The sequence below is a fragment of the Osmerus mordax genome, chromosome 22, assembly GCF_038355195.1.
Source record: "Osmerus mordax isolate fOsmMor3 chromosome 22, fOsmMor3.pri, whole genome shotgun sequence".
Taxonomy (NCBI): domain Eukaryota; kingdom Metazoa; phylum Chordata; class Actinopteri; order Osmeriformes; family Osmeridae; genus Osmerus; species Osmerus mordax.
In genome coordinates this window covers 10758263-10775555 of record NC_090071.1, presented here as the reverse complement: position 1 = coordinate 10775555, position 17293 = coordinate 10758263, and the positions used below count along the sequence as shown (strand labels likewise).

Sequence of the window (17293 nt, the reverse complement as noted above, 5' to 3'; positions counted from 1 at the left end):
TTTGTTGCTTTTATGGATTTTGTCTTGTTGCTTTTGTTACTCTATCTGTATCATATGTCTTGCTTGTCCTACGTTGCCCTGTGTGTGCTCATTGTTTAATGATTGTTTGTATTGTAACAGTTGTTAATGACCTGCCCAGGGACTGCGGTTGAAAATTAGCCGGCTGGCTAAAACCGGCACTTTTACTGAAAAGTTGATTAATGTGCACTGTCCCTGTAAAAATAAACGAAATAAACTAAACTAAACTAATATGGGGCGGGTTTAACACGATGACTGTACAGAGGAGTACTGTACGGCATTTGTGGAAACAACCAAGATGATCATAGCCTTTGCCACCATTGCCTCCATAGGAATTTTGGTCTGAGGCCTTTGAAAACGACCCTTGTAGATCTAAAATGTACTGAGAGGTTCCAGAATAATCCACCAAATCCAGAATTAGTGTAGTGATCCCAGGCTACTGTTGTTGGTCTGCCTAGGACTCTACACACACATACACCAGACACACAAGAACACACACACGACAAAAACACTCCCCACCCAGACCAGAAACTGGATCTTCAGGTCAGACAGAAGATCTTGGATAATGGATAATGGCTCAGTGATGTAACTAGAGTGTCACTGCCAATCAACCTCCCTTCCTCCAGCAACCCCCCCCCCCCCCACGTACCCCAGGCCTTGGCAGCTCGGTAACACTGACTCCTGTTGTTCCCCAGATACATACGAGCGCACACCTTCTGTGTAACCTGAGTCCCAGCTCCATCACGGAAGGGTTCTGGCTCTGAGACACCTGTTTTTACCGGACAGGCCTGGGGGGGAGGGGCCTAGAGCTGGGGTAGGAGAGCGAGAGGGTGCACCGAGTAGTAATAATACCGGTGAGTTAGCTAGCCAGTCAGAGGGTCAGACAGGGAGACACAGCACAGTCAGTCATCACGACAGTCATCCAGTCCAACAACCAGGCCAGTCAGTCTGAGTGATTGTGGACCAGTCAGTCAGTTGAACTCAAAGGGGCTGGGATGATTACCTGGTTGAGGAGACATAACGATGCCTGATAGGATAATGACCAGCGAACACCCGGCTAACACAGAAGGAACACTCTCTCACGAGAAGGTCAGTGGCACTCACACACACACACACATGCTAACACTCTCTCACGTTTGCTCTCACACACTCTCAGAGACAAACACACTTATCACTCTTTATCACAATCACATGACACGCTCCCTCTCACACACACTCTCTCTCTCAGAGACACACGCTTATCCAGATCGCGTCAACACACTGTCACTCTCACAGACAACACTCTCACACACAATGAAGCCCCATCCACAACGCTGTTGGTGTGCAGGGTCCGGGGGCGGGGCTAGCAGGCGAGGAGGAGGAGTCTGCCAGTGATGAGGAGGACCTGCCGGTGGTGGAGACGCCCTCCAGCTGTTACATCAGCAGCCTGGCCATCAGTGGCAGCTACATCCAGGAGCCCTCCCACCCCAACGTCCCCACCTCCCAAACCCCCCTCCCCGACTCCCACACGTCCGGCTCCAACCTGCCCCCTGCCCCCCATGTCTCCACCGGTTCCCCCCTGGCCTCCTACCCCCGCCTCCCCTCCCTGGTCCCCCCAGTCGTCCCGCTGGCCCAGAGACATCACCTCGGCACGGCCCCCGCCATCATCAAGGTCCAGCCCTTCATCCACGGTACGTACACATACATGTTCATACACACACGCGTGCTGTCTGTCTCTCTCGCTCTCACACACACACACATACACACGCTTTATTATCTGTCCTGCATGACTACTGCTCTTTCTCTTCTGTGGTGCTGCAGGGGACAGTGCTGTTTTCTCTTCCCTTGTGGAGACAAAGTCGTTGCGAGGTTACGTAGTGCGCCACTGGAGGGCGCTGTTAGTGGTGCTGGGACTGGTCTTGGCACTGATCCTGATCCTGGGGATAGGACTGGGAGGTACCTGTCTGTCTGCATGTCTGTCTGTCTGTATATCAGTCTGTTGGTCTGGACATCAGTCTGTCTGTCTCCATGTCTGTCTGTCAGTCTGTCTATATATTAGCCTGTCTGTCTGTCTATCTGTATGTTGTCTGTCGGTCTGTCTACATACCAGTCTACCTGTCAGTCTGTCCATCTTTCAACAATGCATAAATGAACTTGAAAAGCTTCTTCTTCTGGATCTGTCTAGAGAGAGAGGAAGAGTCAGGTGGCTGAGCGGTGAGGGAATCGGGCTAGTAATCCAAAGGTTGCCAGTTCGATTCCCGGTCATGCCAACTGACGTTGTGTCCTTGGGCAAGGCACTTCACCCTACTTGCCTCGGGGGAATGTCCCTGTACTTACTGTAAGTCGCTCTGGATAAGAGCGTCTGCTAAATGACTAAATGTAAATGTAAAATGTAAATGAAAAGAGAGAGGTAGAGGTGTGTGGGGGGTGTAGTTCAGAGTATGTATTGAAAGATATGTGTGTAGAATAGATTTTGTGCAACCAGATCTTCTATCTAGTTCTATGTAACTGGAGACAGCAGTACTAAGTGTTACATGAGATTTCGAGAGGAGCCTTGACAGTGTCAGTATGTGTATGTGTGTGTATCTGTGTGTGTTTCTGTGTGTGTGTGTGTGTTTCTGTGTGTGTGTGTGTCTCTGTGTGTGTTTGTGTTTCTGTGTGTGTATCTGTGTGTGTGTGTGTGTTTCCACAGTTGGACTGGGCTGTTCTGGGAAGTTCCGCTGTACCTCCTCCCAGGTGTGTGTGCACCAGAGCTCCCTCTGTGACGCGGTCAAAGATTGTCCTCATGGAGACGATGAGCTCAACTGTGGTGAGACACACACACTACACACGCATACACACACTCCCACACACACTCACACACATGCTGCTACAGACGCACACTCCACAACACTTCCTGTGTGTGTGTGTGTTTGTAGTGCGTGTGAGTGGGCGTGGTTCAGTGCTCCAGGTCTGCAGTAAGGGGGCGTGGTGGACTGTGTGTTCTACAGGTGGAAACTCCTCCTCCCTGGGACACGCTGCCTGCAGACAGCTGGGATACGACAGGTAGATACAAACACCCCCCCATGTACAGACACACCCCCAGGTACAGACACACCCCCATGTACAGACACACCCCCAGGTACAGACACACCCCCAAGTACAAACACACCCCCAGGTACAGACACCCCCCCATGTACAGACACCCCCCCAGGTACAAACACCCCCCCAGGTACAGACACACCCCCAGGTACAGACACCCCCCAGGTACAAACACCCCCCCAGGTACAGACACACCCCTAGGTACAGACACACCCCCATGTACATACACACCCCCAGGTACAGACACACCCCCATGTACAGACACACCCCCAGGTACAGACACACCCCCATGTACAGACACACCCCTAGGTACAGACACACCCCCAGGTACAGACTTATCCTCCTCATCAGCCCTCCACAGGTGTTTTCTCAGACTGGCACAGGGCCATGGTAGGTGTTCCTTCTCCATTAACCACAGTGGTAATCCTGTTACCATTCCCTCGCAGCGAATCAACACACACACACACACACTCACTCACATACAGTTGTAAGTAGGTCAAGATGTTCCGTTTTACCATCACCCTTTTATCTGAGGAGCTACATAGAGCTTCTACAGTAAGGACGAACGTCAACCCAACTGTACGTGTGCGTGTGCATGCACATGCTTGTGTGTGTGTGTGTGTGCGTGTGCATGCACATGCTTGTGTGTGTGTGTGTGCGTGCAGTTACAGCAGCTACAGTTCCCTCCCCCTCTCCTCTGTGGAACCCTTCCTCCAGACTGGCCTGGTATTGGTCAACCTCAACCTGCTCACCCTCCAACCCTCCATCAGCATCCAGAACCCCACCCTCCTCAGGTACACCAACCAATCAAACGTTTTCTCGTCCTACATCAGGAGGAGGTCCCACGTCTGGTGTTGGTGTGTGCGTGTGTGTGTGTGTATATATGTGTGTGTGTATGCGTGTGTGTAACCTCTTCCCTGTTCTGTACCCAGTAAGACCCAATGCAGTTCTGGAAATGTGACCACACTTAGCTGCCTGGGTAAGTTACTGTAATGAGTGTGTGTGTGTGTGTGTGTGTGTGTATATATATGTGCCTGTGAGGATTAGGCATTACAAGTAAGATGACTTTACACCACAGTAAGAGTGAATTCAGCATATTGAGCTCTGTTACTTGTATCTGTTTGGGTGTGTGTGTGTATCCCCCCCCCCCCCCCCCCCCACCAGATTGTAGTCTCAGGCCCAGGCTAGAGTCTCGTATTGTGGGGGGGGCAGCGTCCCCCCCTGGACACCTCCCCTGGATGGCCAGCCTGCACCACAAGCAAACACCCACCTGTGGGGCAGCGGTCATCACACACACCTGGATACTGACTGCTGCTCACTGTGTCTATGGGTGAGACACGCACGTATACACACACACACACGTACACACGCATGCACATCTCGATGCTCACTGCTCTTCATTAGTTAATGGTTGAAATACGTACAGTCATTCATACGCACATGAATGCGTGTATAAATGACTATGAATTGACTGGAATTGACTATTGATCATGAATATGTTTGAGCGTGTATGTGTGTGGCAGTTGAAGGTTGTGTCACCAGAACAAGATTAATGTTACCATCCACTTACCCCTGGAAGCCCAACCTCTCCCATACCATGTTTCACATGTGTGTCACGGTGTGGTACAGAGTGGACCCAAACGCAGCACAGATACAATTAGGTGATTTATTGGGTGTAGTCCTGAGTTGTGGTCTTGTTTGGTGAATCAGCGGGTCAGCAGGCAGGGACTGGGTTCACGGATGATGATCCTGGGCACAAAGAAAACAGGTTTACAGAAGGCAAGTGAATCAAGCAATGCTTGAGGGTCAAAAGTGCATACTACCATAGTAGCTGTGACAACGCTCTGACGAGGAGTGGTTGGAAAGCCGGGTTGAAGTATTGCAGGATGATGAGGTAATGGGTGGCAGGTTTGGAGGGTCTAGGCAGGATGATACAGGAGAACCAGCAGGGGGTGTAAAAGGGACAGGGACCAGGCCGTGGCCGTAACAATGTGTAATAACTTAATAACCCTTGACAGAGTGTAACTACATACAGTCCTTATGTGAGTACAAGGTTGATACAAGAGGTATTGCTTTGAAGTCACATGGTATTTAATTGAATGATATGGACGAAATAATGTTGCCGAAATAATGGACCTAATTGGTTGTTGTTCTCCCTTTGCCCTCTTGCTGTCCAATCAGATTTGATGACCCCGGACAGTGGGTGGTGTATGTTGGATTGACAGCCCAGCCAATTAATGGAGCGGGGTCTCTCTCTGTGAAGAGGATAGTCTATCATGACCTCTACCGCCCCCGCAGGACAGAGTATGACATTGCACTCATCAGGCTGGAGCAACCCCTCAGCTTCAACGGTACACAAACACACAAGCAGAGCAAAAATACACACCACCTTCTGTTGTGAGTTTTACAGGTAAACATCTTCTATGTTATGTAACTTCCCATAAATATGTCATTTCCCGTTTGTCGACGTCGCCAAGCTTTCGTAAATAAGTCTTAATACTGTAATGATAACAATGGAATGTGAGGATTCACCCAGACCCAGTGTTAGTGAGCCAGGCTGTCTGTTCCCTGCAGGCCTGGTGAAGCCCATCTGTCTGCCCAATCACGGTGAGCAGTTAGAGGAGGGGCGAAGCTGCCAGATCTCTGGCTGGGGGGCCACACAGATTGGAGGTTAGGGGAGACACACACACACATATACACACGCTTACACGCATACACACATACACTCACCTGGATACTCATCACTACTGACTGTGTCCATGGGTGAGACACACACAAAATACATGTGCCACTGAAATCCACCCCCATCCACCCTCCCTGGTTAAGCATCGTGGTGTGTTTCTGCAGGGGAGCCCAGCGTGCTGCTCCAGTCTGCCCAGGTACAGGTGCTCTCCAGCACGCTGTGTGAAGCCCCCTCCTCCCCCTGGAGCCTCTGTGCCGGACATACACCAACCGGACCACACTCCTGCCTGGTAGGGGACGTGAGGTCACACACACACACACCAGATTACACTCTTACCAAGTTGTACACTCACTCCTGCAGAATTGCAGAATTGTGTGTGAGTGGATACCTCTGACTCCAACTAAATATCAGTTGGTAGCTTGCAGGGAATTCTAACTTGTTTGTGTGTGTGTGTGTGTGTGTGTGTGTGTGTGTGTGTGTGTGCAGGGGGACAACGGGGGTCCGCTGGCCTGTGAGGGGGAGTCTGTGTGGAAGGTGTGGGGGGTGTTAGGCTGGAGCTATGGCTGTGGAGAGAACAGAACAGGAGAGCTGTACACACAGGTGCTCTATGCCCTACCCTGGATACACACCTTCATGGAGGTAAAGACTACAGACTCGTTACTGTCTGGAGGCTTTGTATATCTACTTCATCTATATAACAATTGTATATCTAGTGAGTCTATATAACTATTGTATATCTAGTGAGTCTAAATAACTGTATTGTATATCTAGTGAGTCTATGTAACGGTTGTATTTTTAATGAGTCTATATAACTGTTTAGTGTATTTAGTAAGTCTATATAAGTGTGTTGTGTATTTAGTAAGTCTGCATAAGTGTGTTGTGTATTTAGTAAGTCTATATAACTCTTGTTTTGTCGCTTCAGGGATAAGTGACAGGGGACCTGAAGTCCAGTTGACACGTTCTCTACAGACCGACAGGATGTTGAGGATGTACGTTACCAAAGCAACACGTCTCACCTGGGACATAGTGTTACTGATGCAGACATACATGGATGTCAGCGTGTGTTTATCAGGCCATCACCATGACTAACTGATAGTGGCTGTTTGTACAGAACCAGGAAGTAAAGACCAATTTTATTATAAAGCAACTGAGAGTCTGATCATTCATACACACAAAGTCCACACAACAGTCAGACAAACATTGTTATTTTATTATTTGATAAATCCAGCAGAGACAAAGGGGCCATGATGAAATGCAAACAGAGAAACTATAAACAAGTTCCTGCCAAGTCTGAGATATAAAAATATGCAACCCAGTCTGATCTGTCCCAACCCCTCACACCAGCACTGCTCTGAACTAGGTGGCTAGTATAAATGTCTGGTGTGTACTAGATAGTCAGCTAGTATAAATGTCTGGTGTGTACTAGATAGTCAGCTAGTATAAATGTCTGGTGTGTACTAGATAGTCAGCTAGTGTAAATGTCAAGTGTGTACTACTAGATAGTCAGCTAGTATAAATGTCTGGTGTATACTACATAGTCAGCTAGTGTAAATATCTGGTGTGTACTAGATAGTCAGCTAGTGTAGGTGTTAGGTGTGTACTAGATAGTAAGCTAGTGTAAATATCTGGTGTGTACTAGATAGTCAGCTAGTGTAGGTGTTAGGTGTGTACTAGATAGTCAGCTAGTGTAAATATCTGGTGTGTACTAGATAGTCAGCTAGTGTAGGTGTTAGGACAGTCTGGGACTGTGTGAAGAAGGTAAACACATCGTTCAAACAGGCATGCAGGAGAAAAAGGGTGAGAGAGAGCGAGAGGGTCAGAGAGCAAGAGAGAGAGAGAGAGAGAGAGAAAGTGGGAGAGCGACAGTAGGACAGAATTCGAGAGATCCCATCAGCCCAGTCCAGCTATGCCTCCCTCCTCCTCCTCCTCTTCATCATCATCATCCTCCTCTTCCTCACTGTGAGTTCCCAGCATGACTTGCTGCATGGCGAGTGTGGCGCCGTCCGACGAGAGGCTCTGCAGCTCCTCCACGCTCACACCCATCGTTACCATGGCAACTGGAGAGCAAGAAGTTAGGGTTAACGTCTGCCAGTTGAGATTCGTATCGGTCAAGTTCCTACAACCCCGTTTCCCATTGGTCAAACTCCTACAATATGTGTCTTAATTGGTCGACCGGATTCCTCCACAACTCTCCCCTCCAGCTATATAACACAACAGCTCTGTATAGGTAACCACTTCACTTTGAGGCCAGACAACCGTCAACTGCCCCTTTACAACATCCACATACCCCTTACAACCCTCCCTCATACCATGCCTTCATACACTTTTGTAACAACCTATACCACCAACACTAAAACCATTACACAATCTGTGAGGTAACAATACGATCAAATGTTCCAGGAATAGGTTATCTGACCCAGTGAGGGAAGAAAAGCATCCAATTGCAGTGTGGGAGATTAAGGGGCCAGCTCCCCCTACATTCTCCACTTCCTGTCAGTTGAACTCAGGGAAACTCAGGAGTATTATGGGATTTACCGTTGTCATCCTGTTCCTCCATCGCCTGGGGGAGACCAGTTGCTGTGGCGATGGAGTCAGGCCAGAAGCGCTGTGTTGGCCGGCTCTGATTGGCCCGTTTTCTGCTCTTGGGTGTGTCAGAGGAGCTGCTGTCAATCATGGGCTGGAGGATCCGCCTCCTGGCATTGATGAACCTGCGGAGAGTCGACCAATTGGTAACCCAGTCAGCAGGCAACCCAGTTAGCAGACGACCCAGTTGACTGGGCCCAGGCGGTGGTGCTGGTTCCTGTTTTGTGCGTGACTGTGTCTCACCAGTTGTTGACCTGTAGGAGGGAGAGGTTGGTCTGGATAGCTATCTGCTTCTTCTCTTCCTCTGTTGGGTAAGGATGCTGAGAAAGAGAGAGAGAGAGATACATCAGACTAGACTCGAGGCTGTGTGTGTGTGTGAGTGTGTGTATGTGTGTGTGTTACTTACAGCGATGTGCTGGAAGAGCCAAGACCTCATGACGTTGGTGGCCTGCTTGGGTAGAACTCCTCTCTTGCTCCGGCTGCTCTCCTCCTCATGCTGTTGCTGCTGGGGGTAGAAACTCAGGTCCTGGCTCAGCTGCACCTGCAGCTACACACACACACACACACACACATCTTTACTGTTTTTCTGCATCATCACAGTACTTGCTTTTACAGTTTCACAGTACCTGGGTGTTTTAATGAAGTATTTTCACAGTACCTGGGTGTTTTAATGAAGTATTTTCACAGTACCTGGGTGTTTTAATGTAGTATTTTCACAGTACCTGGGTGTTTTAATGTAGTATTTTCACAGTACCTGGGTGTTTTAATGAAGTATTTTCACAGTACCTGTGTTTTCTGGAAGCGCAAGGTTCCGGGGGAGAGGCCTTGCGCCAGCACCTGACCCTGAGGGGTGACCACTGTGATGGGCTGGTACACTGTTCCACCTGCTTCACACACGCACACACAACACACACACACAACACACACAGTAGCAGGTTGTTTTAATTACGTATATGTATCTTTATGAATCTTATTTTACGACTGCAACAGCGTTGAATACCTTTTCAAAGTATTGATATATTTATATACAAATACATGTATTCTACATTCGATTCCGAGCCAGAATCAAAGTGCTTCCTTTATTCTCATATTTCATTGCTGCTCATACTGCTCATGCTCATTCTGTGGACATAGAGGTTCCTGAACACTTTGGGGATCAGTGAAGTGAATACCTGTAACCATCTGGGTGGGGTTGACTGTCGCCACGGTGAAGTTGCCATGCTGCAGGGCCGAGGCTGGGACCATGATGCCCTGTGGACTGAGGGTTCCTGAACTAGGGCTGGTGTTCTACGCACACAAACACGCGTGTCAGTCTGGGGGACGCCACCGCGCACACACAGCACACACGCGTGTGTCTTGTGTCTCATGTGCGTTTGATGTGCATGTGTATTACCCGTGTGTTACCTATGTGTGTGCTACCTGCGTGCTTGCTGTGTATATGTGTTACCTATGTGTGTGTTAGCTGGGTGTTACATGTATATGTGTGTTACACATATGTTACATGTGTACGACCTGTATATGTGCATTAAAGGTGTGTTACCGGTATGCATGTGTTACCTGTGAGTTATATTTGTTTTGCTTGTGTACATGTGTTACCTGTGGATGTGTGTTGCCTGTGTACATGTGTTACCTGTGTGTGTCCAGGAGAGTCTGGATTGTCCGGCTCCGCCCCCAGCAGGGTGTCAGAGTTCATCTTGGTCCTCAGGCAGGCGATGTAGCGCGAGCAAAAGTCCTTACACAGGTCACTGACCTTCTCCAGCTCCAGCAGGTGGATACGCAACACCTGCAGAGCCCCCACCATCTACACACACACACACACACACACTTCAGCAATGCTACTCTACAGAATGAAGCTTGCCAATCACAATGCCAGCCTACATAATGCTGTGTGTGTGTGTGTGTCTCACCAGGGTGTCGGTGTCAGGGTCCAGGCTGTTGGCGGTGGAGCTCTCCTTCCTGTGACTGATCAGGAAGTTGTCGAGGTCGGTGCGAAGGGAGGCGGAGCTTACACACTCTGGCGTCTGAGTGGACTGCTCACACTTCTCAAACATGAGAGCCAAGAGGGGGAACAGGGGGTGTCTGCAGACACACACACACACCATCAGAAATACTCTACACGCTGTTTTACACCCACGAGGAAGGAGAGGGCGAGGACTACCTGTAGATGTTTGATTTGTCCGCTTCCATGGGGGTCTGGGTGTGAGGGGAGGAGGAGATTCCTTCTGCTCCTTCTGTCCTCTCCTCCGCCACACTCCTCTCCTCCTGCCCTTCCATCTCTTCTCCCACACCCATGACTAGGATCTGGAGGAAGACAAAGAGAAGGAGAGCACAGAAAGAGTAAGTATACGCAACATTATAACAACATATTCGACAGGAGTATCCAAGTTCCTTCACCCTGCCCTCACCTGGTCGACCTGGGGGTAGTCCTCCATAGCAACCAGTTGCTCTGCCATCTCAGTGTCTCCAGCGATGCCAACTCTCTCTCATGCCAGTCCAGGACACCTATAGTCCTAAACACGCGTACATGGCTTTTATGTGGAGACACCTCTTATTTGAACTACAAGTCTACATGTGGTCATGCTCAACGTTAAAAGTAGCGTATCACAGGCCTATAGACATTCTAGACACTTTTATCGCTAATATAACACGTCTCTTCATCATGTGGCATTTACAACTAAAGGCTACCACGTGAACGGCTTATAACTACACGTTAGTGAACTGCCCGACACACCGGACTCTGACTCAGATTGAATAGCGCCTGTGTAGCATCTGGGCTTTTGGTGAGAGCGTATTTTACATGTGAGCTGGGGTGCATGTTCTACTATAGCGGCGGGAGTAATGTAAACACTTAAGTGGACGTAAGACGAAAAACAGAGGAGATCTAAGGACCACACAGTGCCCAGATGACCAGTCGGTCGGTTAGTGCTAACATACACAGCACTTTATTAGCCGAACACACAGGGCCTGGGCCATTCCCCTCTCTCTCTCTTCTCTCTCGACAAACAAGCCGACATCTTTATTCCGCCACCGCAGCGGCTCCCTCTCGCCTGGTCTCTTGCGCCTCACTGTCCGCCTCCATACCAGCATGTCCTCTCTTTGCATGACGAACCCACTGCATCCGAGCATGCAGCGTCGATAGTTAGATTGATGGGAGACGAAAAAAAGAAGAATTTGAGTGACAGCTTACCTGGGTGCCAATCTTCGTCACGCTGACAAGGCGCTGCTGCAATCGCGGGCCGCAGTTTTCTTGTGTCGTCATTACGTACGGGCACGTCGACTATTTTTCTCATATATATTTATAATGTGGGAGGAGCGTTGCAGCCAAGAACGGGAGTTGTCCCGCCCTGGAGGCTGAACCCTGGCATTCGCGTTTACGATATGAATAAACTTGTGGTAATGATACGAACAAAATCCCAGTCTATTTTTACAACACTGTTACAACACCCATCCCAAGCAAGTATAATAGTATCAGTTCTAGATTGATTATTAATGTATTAAACGGACCATTTTACAAGTTATCGCACAGCCACTAAGGCCAAGCAGGAATTTACATGACCTTAATGTATAGAAAACACAACACTGTCCATTATGTTGAAACTTTATCAACCGTTTTTCCCCAGAGGTCTTTTTGAAGAAAAGTGAAGAAGACAGCTGGTTATTTAGGGGACACCTCATCTAGAGGGGGATCTGATGAGAGAATGAAGGGAGGGAGAGAATAGTAAGAACAATTCACTTCTTCAGCTGATGCAGACAGTACCTACACTTATTACAACAACAGTAGGATGCTATAGAAGACACACACACACAGATATACCTGGGAAGGAGAACTCTGGGAACTGGCTGAGGTCTCCTCCCCCAAACAGACGCTGGAGCTTCACTCTCTCCTCTGACAGGGCTTTCTCATACTCTGTCCCTGCCTCCACCAGACCCCCACAAGCTCTGATAGGATGACGAGGAGAAACACAGAATGCATATGTAAACATCTGTTTGGTACGAACAATGACATAAAGGCTTATGGAGCTACATATAGTACAAATAGCTCAATGTATCTTATAGAGCTAAATATAGTTAACAGCACACCCTACATAGTTTACAGACCATATAAAGCTACAAATAGTTGTATAGAGCTACCGTATATATAGTGTACAGAGCTACTTTTAAAGAGTTGCAAAGAGTAATAAATGTGCAGGTCTCACTGGCTCCTGGTGGAGTACTCTCTGATCTTGTCAAGGAAGATCTTCTGAACCGGGTCCAGACCGTCTAGAGAAGTAGAGATCATCTTCATGGGCTTTCAAGACAGGAAACAGCTGGCACACTGAGGTTTTGCTGTGTGTGTATGTGTGTGTATGTATGTGTGTGTGTGTGTGTGTGTGTACCCTCAGCAGTGTCTTGGTCTCCAGAGTCCCCTGGCTCTCCATCACATGGTCCCAGCATCACAGAGTCTTCAGGGTCTACTGTCTCTGGAACTGGGGCCACCTGGCCGATAGCAGCCACACCTGCCAGCTCAGGCTCAATAGCAACATCCGATGCCAGCTCCTGGCCAGTAGCAACCTGTGTTTCTTCTAGCTCCTGGCCAATAGCAACCTGTGTTTCTTCTAGCTCCTGGCCAATAGCAACCTCAGTTTCTTCCAACTGTTGGCCAAGAGCACTATCAGCTGCCTGCAGTTGGCCAATGGCAATTTTAGCTGCAGGCTCTAGCTCAGTAACAGCCTCAGCTGCCATCTGCTGGCCAATAGCAGCCTCAACTGCCAGGTCCTGTCCAATAGCAGAGGTGACTGGTGCTCCACTGATGACCTCTACAGGTGAGTCTGTTGTTGTGGAAATTCTCTCTACAGGAGGGGTGGCTATAGGCTCTTCTGGGGCAGTTGTGTACTCTACTGGGGCAACTTCCACTTCTACAGGGGTAGTTGTGATGTCTATTGGTGCATCTTCAGCATCTACTGGGGCAATTGTGACCTCTACTGGGGCAACTTCCACCTCTACCAGGGCAACTTTAGCTTCTACTGGGGCAATTGTGACCTCTACAGGGGCAACTTCAACTTCTACAGGGGCAATTGTGACATCTACTGGGGCAACTTCCACCTCTACCAGGGCAACTTCAGCATCTACGGGGACAATTGTGATCTCTACTGGTGCAACTTCAACTGCTATAGGGGCAGTTGTGACCTCTACTGGGGCAACTTCCACCTCTACCAGGGCAACTTCAGCTTCTACTGGGGCAATTGTGACCTCTACAGGGGCAACTTCAACTTCTACTGGGGCAATTGTGACCTCTACAGGGGCAACTTCAGCTTCTACTGGGGAAATTGTGACCTTTACTGGGGCAACTTCAACCTCTACCAGGGCAACTTCAGCATCTACTGGGGCAATTGTGATCTCTACTGGTGCAACTTCAGCTGCTATAGGGGCAGCTGTGACCTCTACTGGGGCAACTTCAGTCTGTACAGGAGCGGTAGTGACCTCAATTGGGAGAATTTCCACCTCTACTGGGGCAACATTAGCTCCTACATAGGGAATTGTGACATATACAGGGGCAACTTCCACCTCTACCAGGGCAACTTCAGCTTCTACTGGGGCAATTGTGACCTCTACACGGGCAACTTCGGCTTTTACTGGGGCAATTGTGACCTCTACTGAGGCAACTTCCATCTCTACCAGGGCAACTTCAGCTTCTACTGGGGTAATTGTGACCTCTACAGGGGCAACTTCAGCTTCTACAGAGGCAATTGTGACCTCTACTGGGGCAACTTCCACCTCTACCAGGGCAACTTCAGCTTCTACTGGGGCAATTGTGACCTCTACAGGGGCAACTTCAGCTTCTACAGAGGCAATTGTGATCTCTACAGGGGAAACTTCAGCTGCTACAGGGGCAGTTGTGTATTTTACTGGGGCAACAATCATTTCTAAAGCAAGTGGAGCTGTGGGTGCTGTTTGGGCAATATCAGTCTGTACAGGAGCGGTAGTGACCTCAACTGGGAGAACTTCCACCTCTACTGGGGCAACATTAACTCCTACATGGGGAATTGTGACCTCTACTGGGGCAACTGCAGCTTCTACAGGGGCAGTTATGACCGCTATTGGGGAAATTTCCAACTCTACTGGGGCAGTTGTGACCTCTACTGGGGTAACTTCAGCTTCTACTGGGACAGTTGTGACTACTACTGGGGCAACTTTCAGGGTTACTTCCAGGTCAACAAGATCTTGTTCTGAGGAAACTTCTGGGGTGAAAGTTGAAACGGTTACCTCCTCCTCTGTTACAGGGGCAACTGTAGTTTCCTTTGAGGGAGATAGGGCGTCTCCTGGGGCAAATGCAGACGTTGTGGCAGATTCTGTCTCAGCTGCAGGTGGAACTTCTCCTTCAACTGCAGCTGGTGTAGCTATGGTTGTGTCAGAGGGCAGTTCAGGGGTAACTGGGGCAGCTGGTGTAGCTGTAATAGAATCTTCTACAGGCTCCGCCCTAAGGGGAGAAAGATCTTCTACAGACTCTGCCCTAAGGGGAGAAAGATCTTCTACAGGCTCTGCCCTAAGGGGAGAAATATCTTCTACAGACTCTGCCCTAAGGGGAGAAAGATCTTCTACAGGCTCTGCCCTAATGGAAGAAATATTTTCTACAGGCTCTGCTCTAAGGGGAGAAATATATTCTACAGGCTCTGCCCTAATGGGAGAAATATCTTCTACAGGCTCTGCTCTAAGGGGAGAAATATATTCTACAGGCTCTGCCCTAAGGGGAGAAATGTCTTCTACAGGCTCTGCCCTGAGGTCTTTGTCTGGGTTTGAAGGGTGCAGATCAGGGACCGGGACAAAGTCAGGGTGGAGGTCAGGGTGGGGGTCAGGGTGGGGGTCAGGGGAAGGAGGCCCTGAGTGACTCCCAGCCGCAGCGGCCCCAGAGGGGGCAGTGTCTGTAGCTTGGATTGTCTTGGCAGAACGCAGACTCTGCAGCAGCTTGGCGATGTCAACAGCAGGCTGAGGTTTGGCCTTCTCTGCGTCGGGCAGGGAGAAAGCAGGTACACGGAAAACGCTGTTACACAGCATTAAGGTTCAGAACTTTTTCATGACTATCTCAGAGAGAGCATTGTTAGATTATTTGACTGTTTTATGTTTGCCGTAGCGCTGAGATCAACCGGATGTAACTGTTATCATAAACTTGCTGTTCAAACTTTTTTTAAATATATATTTCTAGAATTTGTCAATTAAAACTATTGATGGACAGAAACGACACAATGTTATTTATTTTAAATGTTTTTTATTGAATTGGACTCGGTATGTGCTGCACCTTGAGTACAGAATTAACAACAACAGTCTTTCTTGTAACCGTTGCTATGCCAACCCGTATGGCAGAGGTGTGTCTACTTTTTAAATGCATCTTTGCAATGATGATCGCTCCCAGACAACCAATAAGCACCAGGCAGAGTTGATATATAATTTTGTCATACTGTTGTGTTCTGTTGGCTCAGCACAATGCATACAGCATATTTAGTGTGAGAGTGGTGGATACATGAGATAAAGAGAGAGATAGAGGGAAAGGTAGGTTTTATTAATGGGCGGATTTACATTAGAAGGTGAGTGGGCCTTCCTGATGTGTGTGTCAGAAATAGTGTGAATGGGTCTTCCTGACATGTGTGTGTGTGTGTGTGTGTGTGTGTGTGTGTGTGTGTGTGTGTGTGTGTGTGTGTGTGAGAGAGAGAGAGAGAGAGAGAGACAGAGAGAGATAGTGTGTCGGCCTTACTAATGTGTGTCCTCCTGGTCCTGCTGTCTGCAGGAGTGGAGCTGAGTGCTGCGTGAGGACCCAGTCTGCTCCACATCGCCACCTGCAGACCCTGGTCAGAACAAAACCACAACAGACCATCAGCGTCGCTCCAGCCGCTCTCAGCTGGCAAGTGGCAACATATCTAGAGTACTAACAATACACCCCCCTTTCGCGCATAGTCTGGAGGACTCTACAAACACAATATAACTTAAAGGGCTAATAGCTTAATACATCGGAATTCGTATTTATTTAGTTGTGGAGTTGTTAGTCAGTTTCCCTGGCAATTACCCGAGACAGAAAACACATTTTCACGTAAATAGTGGGACAGGAAAATTGACGGTAGCCCACAATATAGCCTATATCATTATGAACTTCATTATGATAAATAAAGTTCAAGTACCTGCAGACAGCTGCGACGTCCTGTATGGAGGAAGGACGCCGCCATGTCTGTGCTCTCAGAACGGCTTCCTCTGCGACGGAGACCAACTACTTCGGTTCCTCGGCTGCATTGAGAACGGAATGTTCACGTTCTACGAAATTCACACATGCTGTGCAGGGCAAAAGGAAATTATGTTGCTGCTAAATGTTAAAATGTATATTTTCTTCCCAACAAACCCTCACTCACGTAGTATGTCCTCTGAAATGGTCTCCTTGTTGCATAAACATACTTCAACCGTATTGAAACGCCCCCCTAAATGTCACGTAAACACTTTACGGTGCCGCCCTCTGACAGGAGTGAACACAATGTACAGCGCGGGCCTGTCAAAACACCGCACACACAGACACTCACACGAGGAGCCACCTTGGTCCAATTGAATTTTATTTTCAACACTTAAGACAATACATTTCTGATACATTGATGACAATATGCTGTCATCAACATGGTTCTTCTACGGAGCTGATGTCATATATTAATATTTGAACAATATTCACAGACGTAGTGGTGGTGGGGGGGGGGGGGGGGGGGGGGGTTAGGGGTCTGGGTGAGGGCTACCGGGATGGCAGGGGGGGACTAGTCTTCATTATTATCATCATCTCCTTGTCCTCCATTCAGGAATCTGGAAAGCAATTCACTTAACAGCTTCTCTCACCCTCTCAATCTTTCTCTCTGTCACACACACACACACACTCACACACACAGCTGGGGAGACACAGTAATCTATTCCACCCTTACCGTTGGCTAACTAACGTAAATAAATTAA

General features: G+C 48.6%; 3 protein-coding genes across 8 annotated transcripts; 1 reads left to right on the top strand and 2 right to left on the bottom strand.

Annotated features, from left to right (window-relative positions):
• Positions 1-956: 956 nt before the first annotated feature.
• tmprss3b (transmembrane serine protease 3b) lies at positions 957-6885 on the top strand. Of its 4 annotated transcripts, none has more exons than XM_067260810.1 (13): positions 957-1107; positions 1346-1688; positions 1819-1953; positions 2690-2806; positions 2988-3042; positions 3744-3872; positions 4011-4057; positions 4243-4408; positions 5260-5429; positions 5653-5748; positions 5926-6050; positions 6248-6400; positions 6684-6885. In XM_067260810.1, exons 1-13 carry the CDS (start codon positions 1042-1044, stop codon positions 6687-6689), a joined length of 1608 nt encoding a protein of 535 aa, XP_067116911.1. In that variant the 5' UTR covers positions 957-1041; the 3' UTR covers positions 6690-6885. The 4 variants fall into 4 exon arrangements, with proteins under 4 accessions (XP_067116911.1, XP_067116910.1, XP_067116909.1 ...); XM_067260809.1 differs by having other exon boundaries at positions 2916-3042; positions 6248-6361; XM_067260808.1 differs by having other exon boundaries at positions 2916-3042.
• A 65-nt stretch (positions 6886-6950) lies between these two features.
• pknox1.2 (pbx/knotted 1 homeobox 1.2) lies at positions 6951-11616 on the bottom strand. 3 transcript variants are annotated; one of them, XM_067260122.1, is made up of 11 exons: positions 11532-11616; positions 10750-10854; positions 10503-10645; positions 10252-10423; positions 9975-10145; positions 9517-9631; positions 9131-9231; positions 8751-8891; positions 8588-8664; positions 8297-8469; positions 6951-7818 (listed from the first exon to the last, which is right to left on the bottom strand). In XM_067260122.1, exons 2-11 carry the CDS (start codon positions 10795-10797, stop codon positions 7652-7654), a joined length of 1308 nt encoding a protein of 435 aa, XP_067116223.1. In that variant the 5' UTR covers positions 10798-10854; positions 11532-11616; the 3' UTR covers positions 6951-7651. The 3 variants fall into 3 exon arrangements, with proteins under 3 accessions (XP_067116223.1, XP_067116225.1, XP_067116224.1); XM_067260124.1 differs by having other exon boundaries at positions 9131-9228; XM_067260123.1 differs by lacking the exon at positions 11532-11616 and adding an exon at positions 11426-11447.
• A 314-nt stretch (positions 11617-11930) lies between these two features.
• On the bottom strand, positions 11931-16730 carry LOC136965848 (calphotin-like). Its single transcript, XM_067260121.1, has 7 exons — positions 16717-16730; positions 16492-16594; positions 16071-16161; positions 12721-15324; positions 12541-12604; positions 12159-12283; positions 11931-12031 (listed from the first exon to the last, which is right to left on the bottom strand). Exons 2-7 carry the CDS (start codon positions 16534-16536, stop codon positions 12000-12002), a joined length of 2961 nt encoding a protein of 986 aa, XP_067116222.1. The 5' UTR covers positions 16537-16594; positions 16717-16730; the 3' UTR covers positions 11931-11999.
• Between the last annotated feature and the right edge of the window lie 563 nt (positions 16731-17293).